At 49.7% G+C, this 18,389-nt stretch overlaps 2 protein-coding genes across 3 annotated transcripts in view; both read left to right on the top strand.

The window, feature by feature from the left end:
- The window catches only part of AGBL4 (ATP/GTP binding protein like 4), a 1,364,734-nt gene that overhangs the window by 1,138,675 nt on the left and 207,670 nt on the right, over positions 1 to 18,389 (top strand). The gene's annotated exons all lie outside the window — the stretch shown is intronic.
- BEND5 (BEN domain containing 5) overlaps positions 1 to 18,389 on the top strand; it is a 49,735-nt gene that overhangs the window by 16,626 nt on the left and 14,720 nt on the right. For both annotated transcript variants that reach the window (XR_004622997.1, XM_034652246.1), the window contains exons 2-3: positions 620 to 753; positions 2,896 to 3,280. Coding sequence is in view for 1 of the 2 variants with exons in the window: in XM_034652246.1 (XP_034508137.1) it covers positions 649 to 753; positions 2,896 to 3,280 (490 nt within the window). In the remaining variant the exon portion in view is untranslated. The remainder of the gene's footprint in view (positions 1 to 619; positions 754 to 2,895; positions 3,281 to 18,389) is intronic.

Below are 18,389 nucleotides of genomic sequence, written 5' to 3'. Positions count from 1 at the left end.
GTAAAATGAGAGAGTTGGGCCAGCTGGTCATCAGGGCCCCTCAGACTGTGCCATTCTATGATCTGATACCGGTAAAAAGGCAGTAAATGTTAGCTGTTAACTTTTCTTATCTGTCCTAACCTCAGCCTGTCCTGTGTTGGGACTGTGGGGAGGCTCTATCTCCGAAAGAGCCATCGAACCTTTCGTGCTTGTTGGCACCTGGGCTGGCAGAAAAACAACACATTTTCCTGGGAATTCACTTGGCTTAGAAAGATCTTGGTTGTTGAGGGATCCATGGGCCAGTTAAGTGTAGACCAAATAGCAAACTAACGGCCACTCCAGTTCCAAGATTCCATAAAAGGCCACCCTTTAAGGTATACTTGGCAAAACCTCTAAGCAAAATCACTGGACACGATTCCAGCGCTTTGTCTGGCGGTGCTTGTAGTGTAGACCTCAGGCCCTGGAGCCTGATCTGCACTGCTGCTTTTAGGAGCCCTGCGCGCAGGCAGGACAGGTCTTAGGTTTGTTTACTTTTCCTTTTTAACTGGTCTGGCCTCAGTCGTCCTCTAGCATTTGAGGTTATGGGTATTTTGAGCATTCTGACTCATAATGAACCTTGTTCTCTTGGTATGCATTTCAGAAGACAAATCTGACCTTGAAAACAGTGTGATGCAGAAGAAAATAAAAATCCCCAAACTTTCTCTCAATCACGTAGGAGAAGATGGGGAGGTTAAAGATTATGGGGAAGAAGATTTACAGCTTAGACACATCAAGGTAACCAAATCTTTCCCTTTTTTTTGGAAGTTGATGGGGGCATTGTCAGAGTCTTGATAGCCAAAGGGTTCCAGTCTGGCCTCTTCTCCCCACAGAAATGTCCTCTGGGATTTGTTCAGGTTGGGAGAGCCTTGGGACAGCTCGTATGCCTTTGCCTTGCTGGCCAGCTTTCCAGGAGCCCTGACTCATGCGGTGCCACCACTCACTGCCTGACTGCCTCTTGGAGGCAGTGTCTTCACTGCTGAGGCTTTGGAATGGTGCTTTCCTCTCTGGCCTCCGGCTCTGAGCTCCAAGAATATGAAACAGCCGTTCTCGGGCAGAAGGTCAGAGCCAGCCACTATCAGATTGCCCCTAACAGCTAAGGGTAGACGCGATAGGAAGCAGAATGTGCCAGTTTTACACAAAGGAGTTTGTGGACCCTGAGTTGAAAGAAAACTTTTACATGAAGTTGCATTTCCTTTGATGTGCTTCCCAGTTGGTCTCCTCCAGCCTTCACTTGTAAACCCACTGAATATCTTGTTCAACAAGCCGGATGTTTATTCTGTATAATGGGTACCCCAGAGGAAGGGAGGAAAAAGAAGGCTGCCTTCTTCATTGACCATGGTCTGATATTGGACACAAGGTCAAGGACATCCCCAAGGCATAGTCCAAAAGATGCAGCTGAGTTCAGGAGATGCATTCATTGCCTCCGTGCTATGGGCCTGGCCCTGTGCTGGTTCCTGGGGTCATAGATTCTAGGCAAACGTGGCCCCTGCCCTTGGTGGTCTCACAGTGTAGTGACGCAGACAGTTATCTAAAGTGATCAGTACAATTTTAGCAGATAAGTTCATCTAAACTAGCAGCACCTTATCCTGCTGGATAAAATGATAGGATGGGATTTTTGTCATATAACTCAATCTCAGAATCACGTTGTTTTTGTTTTTTTTCATTAAACTCCCAGAAACTAATCAAGAGGTTAAGGCAGGCTTGACCTGAGGCAGTTAATTTGTCTGGAATCCTCTGTCCTTAGTTGTCTGCACCTCCCACAAGTGCCCCAATCAGGAGAGCTCCTGGCCCTCCTGCCTTGAGTGAGGAATTCAGTTGGTCCTGTAACTCCTACTCCCCCTCAATGGAAGCTTTGTCTCCTTGAGCTGAAATTTCCTCAGGCAGCTGAAACCCCAGCCCCTAGATAGTCCTGGATAATTTTCTTCTCAATGAACTATGCTGTGTATATCCACTGTCTTGCTGAGCTTCAACTTGGCAAGAGTCCGAGGAGAGGCTGGCAGATGTGGGGGCAGGGGCCTTGTGCTGGAGCTGGGCTCTAGGTTCCGGACCTGCTCTGTCTGCAAGCTTGCCACGTGACCCCAAGCGTGGTCCCTCCCCTCTCTGAGCCTCAGTGTCCTCACCTGGAAAATGAGGGAGTTAAACTGAAGGAACTTTCATGCCAGCATTCTTTGAACTTTTCAGTTAAGTAAACATTTATCAAGCCCCTGCCAAGTGCCAGTTCTGAGTAGGCAGTGGAGAAACAGAGAAAATAAGACATGGCTCCTGCCCTAGATTAGAACAGATTAGAGTTCTTAGTGTCCTTCCCAACGAAAGCATTCTTGAGGAAAAGGTTACTGGTGGAATGCCCTTTGTTTTTTGTGTGTTGGGGGGGTTGTTTGTTTTGTCTCGGGGTGTTTTGCCTTTTACGTTTTTATTGTTGAAGAGATTTGAGTATTGACTCCCCTGGGATGGTTTGGCCCAGCCTGATTTCTCACAGATTCTCCACCAATATACATTGAACACCCCTGTGAGCAAGTCACTGCCTAGGCCCTATGGCAGGGGGTGGGGTGGGGAAGGGCTGGGGAGTTGGGGAGGGTCGAAAGGTAGGATATGCACCCAGGAGGCAGAGTGATGGAATGGAAAAAGGACCAGGGTCTGGGAAGCCAGAGTCCGGGCTCTGCACCAACGGACCATGTGACCTTAGGCAAGACCCTTCCCCACCCTGAATCTCCGTTTGCACATTTGTAAAACGAAAGGCTTTGAGTGTTTGCACAGGTCTCTCCAAGCACTGATGTTCTGTGGTTCTGTGATTCTAGGATTGTCTGGGGAAATATTGAGCCGCAGTCCAAGAAAGTCCCAGCTGCCCTTGCCTGAACTGATTCTCGTTGTCCTACACAGAGACCCGAGGGGCGGAAGCCGAGCGAAGTGGCGCATAAGAGCATTGAGGCCGTGGTGGCCCGGCTGGAGAGGCAGAACGGCCTGAGCCTGGGCCACAGCACGTGTCCAGAGGAGGTCTTCGTGGAGGCCTCGCCGGGCACGGAGGACATGGACAGTCTGGAGGACGCCGTCGTGCCCCGGGCTCTGTACGAGGAGCTGCTGCGCAACTACCAGCAGCAGCAGGAGGAAATGCGTCACCTCCAGCAGGAGCTGGAGCGGACTCGGAGGCAGCTGGTCCAGCAGGCCAAGAAGCTCAAGGAGTACGGGGCACTCGTGTCGGAAATGAAGGAGCTCCGTGACCTCAACCGGAGGCTCCAGGACGTGCTGCTCCTAAGGCTCGGCAGTGGTGAGTGCCCCAGCAGGCCACCTCCCACTCCACGCGGGGGGGNGGGGGGGGGGGGGGGGGGGGCGGGGGGGCGTGGCACAGCTCTTCTCCCAGGAGGGCCCGGGGGAGCCGTGGGCCGAGCGTCCCGAGGCTAGGGGAGGGCAGAGGCTTGGCTCAGCCGTCACCCCGAGGTACAGCCACCCCTCCCACAGTGAGTCTGAGTGCGGCGGCCTAAGCTGCCTAGAACCCGGTGGGGAGCACTGAGAAATGTGGCGCAGAGAGCCAGGGCCACCACTTATCTCTGCACTCCTTCTGCAAGACGCAGTACCAGGGCTTGTAGGAATTCTCTCCAAGGAGGTTTCAGGAACGTGAAGAGAACTAGACATGGTCCTATAAAAGTGTATTACTTTAAGTCAGAAAGAGATAAATGCCCCAGGGGGGATGCGGGTAAAATAAGAGAGTTCAGAGTTTGGAGAGGTTGTTTGTAACTGAGGGAGACTTCAGGAAGGCCGTGAGCCTTGAAGCAGGCCTTGAAGGGTGGGGGTATCTCAAGGCACAAGAGGGGGGCAGAGGGCGGCAGCCACTGAGGGTGGGAAAGCTCCCCGAGCCTGCTGACAAGAGATACGGCACGTGGAGTTTGAGGACGGGTGGTCGAAGACCTTGAAAACTTCCGGCTGGGGTGTTGGACTTGTTGGGAAAGAATGAGAAATACTAAAAAGCTTTGAGCAAGAGGCACGTGACCTTAGGAGGAGTAACATAAAGATGTAGAAAACTCCTTTGGTTTGCTCGGAGAAGGACTTAAGAGGCTCTTAACGCTACAAGCAATACTAACAAACCAGGTTTTTAGGTTTTCTCGTCTAATGTGGTTTAGAAGCAAGAATTAGGAAATCTGAAAGGCAGCAGCAGCCTTGACAGCAGGGAAGAATGACTGCCTAGCAGAGAAAACAAGAAACATTCTCTCAGAACATAAGAATCCAGAACTGTAAAAGATAGAGGCCACTCCGTATTGCAGAAACCAGTGTAACGCCAGTTCACAGCCTCCACACCCCAGAGGACAATCATTAATAACCCCGTGCCGGTGTTTTTTGCTTAAAAATGGGAGCAATCCAGTCTAGAAACACAAGTTCTAGTCCCAAAGTTTGAATCAAATATAATTTTTCACTCAAGAAGGAAGGTTTGTGTTATCAGATAATAGATTTCTTTTTTTTTCTTTTTTTTTTAAAGATTTTATTTATTTATTTGACACAGCGAGAGACAGCCAGCGAGAGAGGGAACACAAGCAGGGGTAGTGGGAGAGGAAGAAGCAGGCTCCCAGCGGAAGAGCCTGATGTGGGGCTCGGTCCCAGAACGCCGGGATCACACCCTGAGCCAAAGGCAGACGCTTAACCTAAGCCACCCACGCGCCCCTCAGATAATAGATTTCTATGTAAAGCCTCATTCATTCGCTTTGATGTTTAGATAAATGTGCTCTTACCCTACCTTACTTATATTCGTAAGTACCTTTTATATTTTAAAGTGGGTCCCTGAGGCAGTGTCTTGGTGTATCTTCAGAATGGCTCAGGGAGTCAGCTAAGAGGTCTTTCCATGCCTTTTTTACAGAGAAGGAAACTGAGGTTGGGACTTACCCAGAGTCACTGGGGAGGCAGAGGCAGAACTCATGTCAGACCAAGTCCCCTGATATCTAGGCCAGTAATTTCCCCACTTTCTGACTCAGCCTCGGCCCTTCTTCCAGGTCATAGCCTGTAGAGGTGTGCAGTGAGTGACATTAAAGGTCACATGTGGTATGCAACCAAAGGAGTTATTAAAATTCTACATCAAAATAAAATCTTAAAAAGAAGCCCTAACCACAAAAACTCACAGGAGCTATGTTGGTCTTGGAGTGGGGGTGAGGGATGGGGAGAAAACTGGAATTTTCAGAGAGAAAAAGTGTCTCCTGGTCTTCAAATGAGTCGTTTTTATTTTTACTGGGCCTTGTATGCTACACCTTTTGTAAACTTCTTGTGGGAAAAAGCACACTAACAACAAAAACTCCACACCGTTGTTTCGACTTCTAGGAAAACTGCCTGTTTTATATGATCATGAACGGGGCTTAAACTCCAGAAACCACTCCTAGACCTCTGGGGCAATAAAACACTCTGCGTTTTGCATCATTGCATGCCTCCTTAGTCTTAAAACACTTAGACTAACTTGACCTCAGCCGTAGGATCAGTGTCTTGAACTTTCCAGGCTCTCCTACCCCACAAGCCTTGAATGCCATCATGAGGACCAGTGGTGGGCTCATCCCTGATCAGTCACCATTATCTTCATAGTGGATGGGCTGAACAGAAGTCAGCTCAGGCCGCAAGTATGTGTGGGGCACCCACCGCCACGTGTAGTGCCCTATATGCTCTAGGGACCACGGGCATCCCGGAACACCACACCCAGCGTCCCTGACCTGTGAAAGCTTCAGGTCCATTGATTAGCACTTATTGTGTGGAGAATGATAATGTGCCAAGTTCTAAGACAAATCCGCAAGAATTTAATAGAAGCGTTTCTACCCTGAGGGGAATTTGCATGTTTTCACGGCTATAGTCTGGTCTTTGGAACCAGCCAGGCCTGGATTCAAACACAACTTCCCTCCTTCCCAACCTTGGCTTGGGGAACCTTCTTTCCTTCTTCTCTTTCTTCCTTGCTTCCTTCCCTCCTTCCCTCTTTTCTTCCACAGTCATTCACTGGTCTTCTGCTATGTGCCAGGCATTTTGCCTAGTGCGAGTTTGATATATTTAAGATACAGCCCTTGCCCTCTGTCCTTGAAGAGTTCGAAGTTTGATGAAGGAAACAGCCACAGACACAACTAGTGACAGCACAGGGCATAAATGTCACCAGAAGGACAAAAGCACCTGGGGCTGTGGGACTACAGAAGAGGGGCACCCACAGAATCTGGGGGGCCTGGGGAAGAAAGGCTTCCTGAAGGAAATGACGTCTAAGCTGGAACCTGAAGGGTGAATGTTTGTTACTCAGGCGTGAGTGAGTAGACGGGGAGTAGATGGCAGCTTCTTTTTCACACCATTTAGTGGGAAGGCTAAGGAGGGGCCCAGTTTGGTTTTTAACTCTGTCTCCCCTAACTAGGAATTGTTTGTATAACCTTGGACAAGTTAACTAACTTCTCTGTCTGTCGGGGGTCTTCTATGATAGAAGATAAAAGGCCATATATATACATATATATATGAACTTAGCTAACATTGACCAGATGCTTTCTGAGCCTAGGGGCCTGGAGAGATACAATGATGACTAAGACGTTGGAAGTTGAAGTTGGGGTGTGGGTAGTGATGGAGGTAAATATGTAAGCGTATAGTTGAAATGCAGTGTGGTGGCTAGGCTAGGCTCGGAAGGTGGAACTCCCTTGGTGAGTCTGGGAAGACAGGCCCTGCTGTAATAGCTCCTCATGTGAGCACGTCATCAAGAAACGGGTAATGTGGCAAAGGGCCAGAAAGTGACTAAGACCCTCTTTGTTTCTTGGCTTCACGTGTCCTCTGAAAACACATCCTCAGCTGTACCATCCTTGGCCCCCTGGGCCTGACTCAAGCATTGTTCTTAGAGGCCCTTCCTTGCATATTCTCTCCTGTCCATCTTGCCCCGGGGGCCCAGCTCAATGGCCTCTGTTCAGCTGAGCTGCCGGATCCTCTGCCCCATAAGAGGCAGGTTCAGAGGCAGGAGAGGCCAACAGTTGGCAATGCTCAGTTTTGAAAGGAAGGCTCCCTCCCTGGAGCAGTCGTTGCCGACTGCCCCAGGCGTTGGGGTCCTGCAGGTGACAGATGAGAAGAGACAGAGGACAGGAGCCTGGCCCCTTGAGCCCGATGGGGACCTCAGAGTGGTGAGCAGACACTCTGGCAGCCAGGACTTGTAACAGTGCACCTGGTGGAGGCCGGGCACCGAAGGCAAGAGGACAGCAGCAAGATAGGATAAGATGTTTCCGAGACTTCCCTGGATGGCTCACTTCTTCATTTGTGCCCCTATTAATTTGCCTTTCATTCATTCCACAAGTACACACAAGCTGGACTTAACAGGAAAGATTCTCTAGAGCGTGGAGTCCTGAAGAGGTGAAAGAGCTTACCCAGGAAATGGGCTGGTGCTGCTGATGAGGAGACAAGCCCAGACAGCATCACAGGCCTGTTCCCAGGGGCTCTCCTGACACCTGGTCCTGAGTGCCTCTCTCTGGACCCTCACCTCTACGGCCTTCTTTAGCCCTTGGACTCCATTGTCACAGATGTGGAGGTGACTCCTCTGCCCTCACTCCCCACAAAGGACATCTTCTCTGTGAAACAGAACTCACAGAACTCTTCCCTTCTGTGACTGGAGTGTGGGAAGTAGCCCCCACCGATGAGCGGGAGCCCCTCTCCGCCTGAGGGTCTCTTCTCTCAGGGCCTCTGTGACAACATCAAATGTAAGTGAGGAGGCAGATGTCAAGAATAAAGCCCTGTGAGCATAAAGCATATTATGTTTAATAAATGCCAGTCTCTTTCTCCTTTTGGGCCCTCTTTTGCCCACTCTCTCCCAAAGAAGTAAATGCTGAGGACCCAGAGGCATGTGGATGTTCCCACTGATAAAGTCGAGATTTATCTGTGCATACGTTCATTCTTTTCATTCATTCAGCAATTATTTGCTGAGGGCATACTTTGTGCCAGGACTGCGTTAGATGCTAGGAATATAGAAACAAACAAGACGGTCCCGTTTTTAAACATTCACAAGCTAGAGCATTAGAGCAGCGTTTGTTAAACCGGGGCTCAGCGGACTCAGAATTCCAAGGGCTTGAGGGGAAGCAGATGGTGGAAAGCCAGTTGCAAGGAGCTTTGGTGTGCCAGAGAGACTCCAGGCTCCCTCGCTTTCTCCTCGGCTGCATTCCTTGTCCTTAGAGGTCAAAGACTAAAGCTTAGATGTCCTCAGTGTTAGCACAAGTGCCTCTTAGATAGTTACATTCATTTTGGTGTGATTAAGGGATTTTAGCCCAGCTAAAGCTGGAAAGGGCTCTGTGAGGAATATGGAGAGGAGGATGTAATCACCGCCTTCAAGATGCACGCACAGTCCAGTGGGGAGCACAGACCTGCACGCAGCACGACACCAGGGAGAGCCAAACAAGTGCTGTCATTGCAGGAGGGAGGCCTATACTGGTTTTAGATTTGGGGTGTGCTTTGTCAGGGAATGGAGGCAGAAATGATGAATCCTGACCCAAAAGAGGCATAGATAATGAGCTAATAACAGTAATTCACATGTGCGTGACACTTCACAGGTTTCAAAGCACCTGGACATTTCTGTCATTGGACTATTGCGATAGCTCTATTGTGAGGCCAGGTAAGGATGATTATCCCCATTTGAGCGAGGAGAGGCAAAAAGAAGAGCTCACATCCCTGTTGGCCAGATCACAAGCTGGTTGGAATTTTTGAAGAGGAAAGCCATTGTGGTCTGCAAATCTGTCTTGACTCTTTAGAGCTGGGTTTCTATCACCTCTGTTCCCCTCTGGGCTCATGCCTTGTGTTCTGTCCAAGGTCCGTTAAAATACCAGCTTTGATCTTTAAAATCCTTTGCAGTCAGAGCTGGATTCTTTAAGCACAGGTCTCTGATGGTGCCTTTGAAAAGGCAGCTAATGTCAGCCAAGTGCCTCCTGCTGGCTTTCCCCTGTGCCGGAGGCAGCCTGGGCTTCGGCAACAGATATCACTTGGGTTTGAATCTCAGCTCTCTGGGTCAGTACATGTGCAACTTCAAGTAAATGATTGAGCCCTTCGCAGCCTCTGTTTTCTCCTCTGTAAAATGGACATCTTTAATGCCTACTTGGTGATTAAGGCCTGCATGGGCCCTGAGGTTAGAAGTACTGGGGTTTGGATCCCTGGCTTTTCCATGGTCTAATTTGTTACCTTGAGCAAGTTACTCAACTTTCTGGGCCTTAGTTACCTCATCTGTAAAGCGGAGTCAACGGTAGTACCGACCACTATAGTTCTTGTGAGGAGTGAATGAGCAGGTGCATACAGGAAGACTTCTGTCCAGGGGCTAACACATAGTAAGTGCACAGTGGGCCAAGCAGAAATGATGTGGGATCACTTGAGGATGCACATGGGATAATGTTTGTACAATGCTTGGCATATCGTAGACTCTCATTGTCCTGCCGCAGAACACAGGTATGGTTGTCTTGGCATATCTTGATCTTTGGTCAACCCCCAGTGCCTCCTGGAGATTGCTGCTTCCCCCGGTAAGTCCTCAGAAATCATTCTTAAATAAGCCATTTTACGACTTCGCCTGGCCTCGAGCTCAAGTTCACCAGTCTGTAGTTTATAGAATTCTCCCTCCACCCGCTGTTCCTGGACAGAATGCTCTCTTCCCATCCCCAGTCCTCAACCACTCCTTTTGACCCCCAGTCCTTCAGACGTCGCTCTTTATGGCTCAGTTTCCTCCTTGCTAGGGCTCTCCTTCTGGGCCCCTTCACCTCAGGATGCTTTTCTTTTCTTTTTTTTTTTTTTTAAGATTTTATTTATTTATTGGACAGAGAGAGACAGCCAGCAAGAGAGGAAACACAAGCAGGGGCAGTGGCAGAGGAAGAAGCAGGCTCCCAGCAGAGCAGGGATCCCAATGCAGGGCTCGATCCCAGGAACCTGGGATCACGCTCTGAGCTGAAGGCAGATGCTTAAACGACTGAGCCACCCAGGCGCCCCCTCAGGATGATTATCTGTCTCCTACAGCCTCAGCCCATTCTCACCAACCAGCAGGAGTGCTCACAGAAGTTGGGTGCTAGGGGAGGGCCAAAGAGGGTAGGTGAGAGACATCCTGTCAGGTCAGGTTTACGTATCCCCATTGCAGAGGTGAGGCCCAGGAGGTCCACAAGCTGCCAGCTGCCTCCATGAGTGGTGGAGTGGGGCCAAAACCACTGTGCCCCGTGGCTTACTTGGATGGCAGGAAAAGATCTAGTGGTGAGAACTGGAATTGTTTCTTTTAAAGATATGGGTTATCTTCTACTTTGAAGGGCTTTTTCCACCATTGACTAAAAGATTACCCACAGTTCCTCCTACATGATTTTTTTAAGAACAGATTTGAGAGTGGCAGGGCCATCCAGGAGCCTCCTTCCCTTTTCTCCCTGGAGTTCATTTTTCGAGGGCAGTGGGGATGGGGCTGAGGGACAGCTCCAGGCTGTCGCTTTGTTACCTGCTTGGGTAGCTGGAACATGTAGCAGTTGCTGGGATTTTCTCCCTTGCCAGAACAGGAATGTACTTTCCCCTTAGAACAGGGCTTTGCCTGATAGTCACTGGCTTTGGTGTGGCCAGGTGGCAGGCTTGTTCTCTGCTGGATCTGCCAGTCAGAGGAAATGGAGGTAGGAGGGGGCTCCTTACAGGCAAAGGCTGGCCTCTCTGAACACCTGCTTTGGGCCTGATGCTAGGTGCTTGTCATACATAAAACAGATAGGCTCACCAGTTGAGGCCCAGAGAGCATGCTCAGAGAGATTAAGTATCTTTCCTGAGGTCACCCAACCAGGAGATGGTAGAACCGGGTTTCAAATTGAGGCCTGTCTCACTTTTCCATACGCCAGGCAGGCTGATCCCGCAGGCTTCTAACCCTGTGTCTCTGCAGTGGCTGGGTCTCCCCTGCCCTCATGATGAAATCTTCTTTGTGTGCTACAGCACATTCGGGGACTGCCTAACCTTTGAGTTACTAAATGGGGTGTTACCTGCCTAATTTAAGAGCCTACCGTTTCTTCTTAGCCTTACCAACCTGTATATATGATCTCAAGGTGCCAACCAGAAAATTCCTAGAGTTCTTTATAGAAATTATTTCTTTAAATAAGGACCTAATCCAGCCTTCACCCCCATCTTATAGATGGGAAAACTGAGCACCAGAGACGGAACAGGACATGTCTCAGCCATGTGGAATCTGAGGAGTCATCCTCATGAAGCAACAGAGGGTTAAGATGAATGGATGGAATGAATCTGGTTGCCAGGTTCAGCAGGGCCCAGAGTCTGACCACACCCTCTGTTACTGTTCCCGGGAGCTGAGTTTGGTTGGAGGTAATTCTTAGAGTCCTAGCACCTTAGTCCTGTAGGTAGTCCCAGAGTTCATTTGGTGCAGCCTCCTACACGGGACAGGAAGCCTTCTGTAGCCTCCCGTAACATCCCTCTAGAGACAGAAAGCTCACTCACTGCCTTCCAGTGCAGCCCATTCCATTGCTGGATGGCTCTGGCTGTAGGGAAATGGTTTTGTGCAGGAGCATTGATTGGACTCTTCCTTTGTTCCAGGCCCTACACTGGGCCCAGGGAAATCAGATAGCGAAGACCCTGGTACTGCCTTGAAGAGATGGTCTCATCAGCAGACGGGTAGAATACAGTGAGCCTTGCTGTGCTCCTGGGCTCGCAGGGCATTGGGAGAGGATACAGAGGAAGGCTCCTTAGGTGACTGGGGTAGGGGTACCATAGGTGGCTGGAGAAGGCCCCCACATGAGGACCTAGTTAGGTTTATCCAAATGAAGAGAAAGTGAACAGTATCTCAGGTAGCAAGACAGCCTGAACAAAGACTTAGAGTTACAAGAGAAGCTGGCTCTCTCGAGTAGTTTCTGGCTAGACTGCAGAGCGAAGAGGTAGCTAGGAGGGAGAGCGTGTCTGGTGGGGCGGACTCATGCTGTTCTGCACGTTCCTGCCGTTTGGATGCTCTCTGGGCCCAGATGGTTGGGTGGGGAGAGAAGTGGAAGAACCACAGATGACGAACCGGCCCAGTTTTGACTGCCCACCAGCTGTCCGAGGCTAGGCTCAGAGCTGCTAGAGGTGAGAGGAATCCTGGGGACGCCCGCTCCTCCCCACTGCTTCCTGTGGAGTTCTTCAAGGACCCCCACCCCCAAGGTCAGAGATGAGCTGAGAGTCCCATGGAGCGCGCGTGGTGCGAGAAGCCTGTAAGATCTGAGACCTGCCCCTGGCTGAGGAGGCGTAGAACAGTGGCAGGAGCAAGGCTTCGGAGTCTAACGGCCCCGAATCTGAGTCTTCACCACCCGTGTGACTTTTGGCACATTACCTCTCTGAGCCTCTGCAGAGGTAATAAGATCTGTTTTGCAGGACTTCCATGAGGATTAACTTCTTTCATTTAACACATGTTTAATGAGTGTTGTGTGCCAGAGACATTGTACTGGGTTCTGGGGAGAGCGGTGAACAAGACCACGCTGTCCTTGGAGTTTCCACTCTGGCCAGGGGATGTGAAACAAATAATTACTTGACATCAGGGTGAAAAGTACTACAAAGATTTAAAAAAAGAGGTTTCGGTGTAAGGTATATAACAAGACATTCAGGAGGTGTTGGTCACCTCAAAGAGAAGCAGATACGTCATTTGAAATGGGCACCTACAGTTCCTCAAAGTGGGGAAAATACCCTGACCCCCATGACTGGGGCCCGGGCACCCCTCACTGGGTTTCTGCCCCATGGAGAGGGGATGCTCACAGGTCCATTCCAGGTCTGCTCCCCTGTGGATCTGACTCCTGAGGAGGGAACCCCACTGTGGGGTATCTAGCTGAGCTGCAAGGACTCCGATCTGGTAACTCAGGCGATACCAGCTTTCCCTGCCTCTGCCCAGCAAAGTCTTCTCCAGCCCTTGCTCACAGAAGGCACTGGAAAAATGCAGAAGGAGGGGGAGAAAGATCCAAAGAGCCGCTGCTCACTGTGATCCCATCCGCTGCCTGACCACCCCTCCACCTTCCCCAGACCTCCTCACACATCAGTGCTCCAGCGAGAGCTCACCTCTTCTCTGAAGCCTCCCAGGGTCACCAAGTTGGTAGTGACCTCTCTCTCCCCAGACCCTTGCAGATCACATCATGCTGCCCACTTGCTGGCCTGGCACGGAGCCTCGATTGTGTGCCATGTGCCTTCAGTGTACGAGTTACTCCCGCCCCGGTGCTTCGCTCCCGTCCTCCAGACCCCGGCTCTGCAGTGTCTGACTGTCCTTCTGAAGCCTTCCTCGGCTCCTCCGCTGCTTTTATTCCCAAGTCTTTATCCTGACCCTTGTCAACCACGTGGGGTGGTGATCTGTCGCCTGTCTTGTCCCTGCTGGGCTGTGAACAACTCAGGGCCATCTAGCCCGGGGCTGGCGCTTAGTAGATGCTTAGCAGATTCTCACTGAAGGAATGAGACCAGATTGGGCCCCGCCCTCACTGGAGGCATACTGGGGCTAAGAAACAGATGCGTAGTGACAACAGCAGGGGAAAGCTGTTGATGCCTTTTGAGAAACAATGATGGAGTCCACAGAGGGGGATCTGCCTGCCTGGCTCTGGGCCTTCTCCGCTGCCTCTTCCTAAGGCTCTTGTGTACCTCCTTGGTTGTTACCTAGCTATTCCCATGTGGGGGTCTTTGTAAACAGAGTGGAATCCTCTTTCTTCTACCCAATCCAGTGTGCCTTTGTGCCACAGTAGGGCTTCTGAATGCGTGTAAGAATTTTGACTTGGTTCACTTTGCTTTTAGGAAGAAACTAGAATTATACCTGTAGCAGAGAAACTTCCTGTTCACTGACAGAAGTGAATGGAATGATTTAGTACTTTTTAAGAAAAATCTAATATTATTAGCCTTTCTGTTTCAGCAGAAATCAGAAATGGTATTTCGTGTTCAAATATAGACATGTATTTTGAAGACGTGGATGACTTCTGAACCCCCTGGAAGTCACACAAGCATTAACTTTTTTTAGAAAGGTTTTCAGAAAGAACAGCATTAGTCTAATGTAAACCAGACAAAAACAGAGTGATACAATTTCATTTATTTGTTGTGCCAAGAAACATTTATTAAGCCCCTTACTCTGTGCCATGATTCCCATTTTATGGAAGAGGCCCACGGGGCTTAAAGAGGTAAAATAAAGAACAAAACCTGTTCTTAACACCAGGTTTTCTAACGAAATCCAGTGCTTGTCTATCAAATCACAGCTGTTGGTATGCAGAGTAATGGAGTTTCACAAGTAAAAGTCCCCACTTCTGCAGACCTGGGACAACTGTATTTTCTCCGGGCCCCCAGCGCCTCACAGGGCCTAGGTCTTGGGATGCCGGCAGGGATTGTACGCTGAATGGGCTCCTGAATGACTGAATGAAAAGACAAGTACTACCTTTTATACTTTTTTAAAAGCTTCCTTTACCCAGCCGAGAGGTTTCTCTCCATGGAAGGTGTATTTTCCCCAAAATAAACCCGAAGTGGATCAAAAGGTCTTTTCTTTTTTTTTCAGTTCCTACTCTTCCTACAACATGAAAAAAGTTCCTTTGTTGCTTAAAATATCCGCACCAGATCTTACAATGCTGTCTCTTAGCGCAAGTGCTTATTACTGCGGCTAATTTGGTCACATGTGTTTGAAGAAGAACAATGCCTCAGAAATTTTTAAAAGCAAAACAGCAATCTGAGGCATTTGTTGTAATGAGATGTAAATTGCCAACATCGGTAGTAGAGCCGATTAAAATTTGCAATGAAATGTTTTTCTCTCCCCCTTAAGTTAAAAGCACTAGAATCCCTCCCTATTCTCCCCAAAGAAATCACATTGCTTTTTTATTCCTCTTCTTTCGGATTCTGTAATACTGAACACCCCATTTTACCGATGTAGTCCTTCCTTCATTTATCTGCCACTTCCTGAGCCACTGTTTTGCAACTGCCTCCGTGCTGGGCTTTTCCAGAGGCTTCATCAGGTTGCCTGGTGGCTACTGGGAATCCCTACTTTGCAGATAGGAAAAGCCAAGGCACAGAGAGGTGAGGGGACTAGTCTCAGGTCATGCAGCTGTGATTCACACCCACGTCCCCTGAGGAACCCCTCCCAAGACGTGCCTTTGGCAGGTCTGCCCTCCTTGCTGCGGCTGAAGAGCCAGGTACCTTCTGCATACAGGGTTGAAGAAGGGGGAGTCGCAGAGAGTAGCCTCTGGCTGTTAAACGGTGCTGAGGGAGAATGGTAGGAAACAGTTTTCCTTGAAAGCCAGAAGATCCCAATACAGTAGTCCCCGAGGAGACCAGCACGAGCCCAGGGCGGCATGGGTGTGCCGTGGGGTGCCAGGACCTGCTCTGTGTGCACCGAAGCCACGGTCAGTGGTGGACCAACAGAAGGGGCTGGGGATAACTTGGGGGGGGGGTGCGGGTGAACAGTGTTTCCTCAGTGCCTACTCTGTGCCACACTCGAGTGGTCATTTCATGTATATGGTCAACTCATTGAATCTCCAGGCTTGTCAGGTCTCTGTTGTGGCTCCTTCCTTCAGGTGACACAGCAGGCTCAGAAAGGTTAAGTAATTATTAATGTAGAAATTACCTGTTGAGGGTAGAATGTGAACCAGGCACTCAGTGTGCTCAGCCCTGGTCTCTGAAATGAAAAGACACAGCCCCTGCCTGCCCTCAGGCCTCACGGTCTAGTGGGAGAGACAGGCATAGAAACAGTTGAGTGCATCTGATTATTGTGGGGGTTGGGGCCCCACTGGGTGGGGGACAGAGCTCCCCCACCTGAGGAAGCTTACAGCTCACCCTAAACAGTAAGTGGCAAATCCAGAATTTGCATTCCAGTCTCTGACTCCAAATTCTAAGCCAAGGGGTGGAGAGAATTGCTCCCCCCTTTTGAAGGGCTGGAGCAGCCTCCTGGAGGAGGTGGCATTTGAGTCAGGCCTTGAGTGCCTGGTGGAGTTGGGCTAGGGGGACATCTGTGGGGTAGAGGGATCCATCAGCAGGAACAGCACAAGCACAGACTGGGAAGCTAGAAGGAATAGTGTCTGTGCGGAGAGGGCCAGGCTGGGATTTTGGAGTGAAGTCTGACTTGGCAGGGGAGGGAGCAGCAGGGGGTGGAGGCCCCCCCCCCCAGAAGCGGCTCTCAACCCTCACTCCTGATGTCCCTTATATGTCCCTCTGTAGCCATTGGAATCATCTGTTCTGGCTAGCTGTTTCCCGTTTCTGTTTGACAGCCCTAATTTCTACTTCATGGGCTGCCAGAAAGGCCACAGAAGTCTAAGAACAGGTCGCACCCACCCGAGCCTGCACCCCCAAGCACCTCAAATAAAGCAGGGCTTTATTTCAGAACCTTTGCCCCAGCCCATTTAAGTCCCCTCCTCCCCCACAACTCTCTCCCCTTACGTTGTGAAGAATTTATTGAGAACCTGCAATGTGCCAGGCACTGTTCTGTATGCCAGGACTGCAAAGAGAGCAAAATTTTGCCCCCAAAGAGCTTCACAGTCTAATATGGACAACAGACAGATTGGCAGATGATTGCAAACAGAATTCGCTGGAAATATTTACAAAATAGAGACACCCCCCCCAACACACACACACACAGACACACACACACACACACACACACACACCTGGTAGTGATCAGAGCAAGGCCTCACAGAGGAGACACCTAAGCTACATTCTTGGCAGGCAGACGAGGTGGCATTATGCAGGGCGGAGACAGTAGCACATCCAAAGGCATAGAGGCCTGGACCAGCACAGCATCAGGGGGCCCTAGGCAGAGGGGAGTACCAGGGGAGAGCAAGTAGTGGGCACCAGAGGTAGAGAGGAGGCTGGTTGTTCCGGGCCTTAAGGAGGCTACAATGTATGACCTCATTTTGAGGGTAATTAGGAAGGAAGGTGCTAAGCAAGGAAGGACATGGTCTTAAGGAGATCTCTTTGGCAGCCATGGTGGAGATGGATGGGAGAGAACCAGACTGAAGTCAGAGCTGAACGGGAGTCCTGTTCTTGTCCAACATCTTCTCATAGAAGGAAAAAGAGACTTTAGAAGAAGGACACAGTCTTGCCAAAGATGACCTGTGAGCCAGTGGCTAAAGGGACCTCATCCTTTCAGCCCAGCCCTTTTTCCTGTTGCTGAATGTCAGAGCAGGAAGAGACTTCAGATGCCAACTGGGCCATGCCCTTTAGGGGAAACTGAAGTAATTACCTCTTCCCTGATCTAAGAAAAGATCAAATGCTCCACTTGAGTTTGTGTTTCAGAAATTTAACCTGAGATCTCACACAGAGAAAGGAGAAACTTCGGCATCTGCTTCTGAAACTGTAGAATTCTTCATTCTTTGTTGTCATTCTTTTATTCATTTAGCAAACATTCAGAGAATATTTAGTCAGTGCCAGGTCCTGGGGACAAAGAGAAGAGCCCAGCCCTTGAAGCGATCACACACTATTAGGAGATGCCGTCTGAACAATCACGCCGCTGTCTGTCCTTCACTCTGCCAGCTTCTGCATCTACAGTTCACTCACCTGTGGTCATGCAATTAAGAGCCAGGCACAGCCCCTACACTTACTGTCCCGAGATGAGCCACGTGCTTTGGTCAGCACCGTTCTGCTCCCTGGCCGCGTTGCCTTCTGCTTGGTGCAGGGCTCATGCTTACATCCTTGGAGACTTCCGAGATTCTGTCTTGCAGATGGCAGCTGCCAGCAACTCAGGAATGATAGTCTTGTTCTGGGAAGCCGTGTCGTGAGGAATTTTAGTAAGAAAATCACCAATAGCATGTCTACCACCAGTGCAAGTCTAGGATGTGGCAATTGAACAAAGACTTGCAACTAGCTCGTTAGGGCTTTGATGTTTAAAGAGCTCTGTACCAAGTGATCCACATGGTTAGGAGAAGGGAAGGTGGAACTATGATATTCATGGGTTACTTAAGGTATAGGCATGGCCCTGGGGACCCTCGAGAGCACTAGCGAAATCCCTGATCCCGGACAACCCCTCGAAAGGTTTGAGGAGGGAGCATTTCCAGGTGCCGAGCTCTGAGCTCTCCGTTGTCCTTTGGAGTTGCTCTCCTGCAAAAGTTAATCAAGTCATTCAGCCTTATTTACTCATTTTCATCCTGTTTCTCTGCCCCTTGGTAATCAAGACACAATAGGTGATTTAAAAAATAGTCCATCATTTTGAAACGCTAATGGAGAAGAAAAAAATATTCCCCTAAGAAACCACCACCATTTATCCAGCTTTCTTTCACTGTTTAAACTGCGAGTAATTTGTGTTGATTGCATTAAAATAAAAATCAGGGTAGCTGCTAGATCAGGCAATCAGAAGCTTAATCTGTATTGTATTTTAATTTCTTGGTTGAAATGCTCCTGTCTAGCTAGATACTAGGTTTTAGGGAGGGGGAGGCCTTTGCATTTCTCCCCACTGCTTCCCCAACCTCTTTTCTTCAGCCGAGGCCCTCCCTGCCCCAGTGGAGGCTGCA

Source organism: Ailuropoda melanoleuca, chromosome 2, assembly GCF_002007445.2.
Source record: "Ailuropoda melanoleuca isolate Jingjing chromosome 2, ASM200744v2, whole genome shotgun sequence".
NCBI classification, from domain to species: domain Eukaryota; kingdom Metazoa; phylum Chordata; class Mammalia; order Carnivora; family Ursidae; genus Ailuropoda; species Ailuropoda melanoleuca.
The sequence above is the reverse complement of the archived record's forward strand: the minus strand, read 5'-3'. Positions and strand labels throughout refer to the sequence as shown.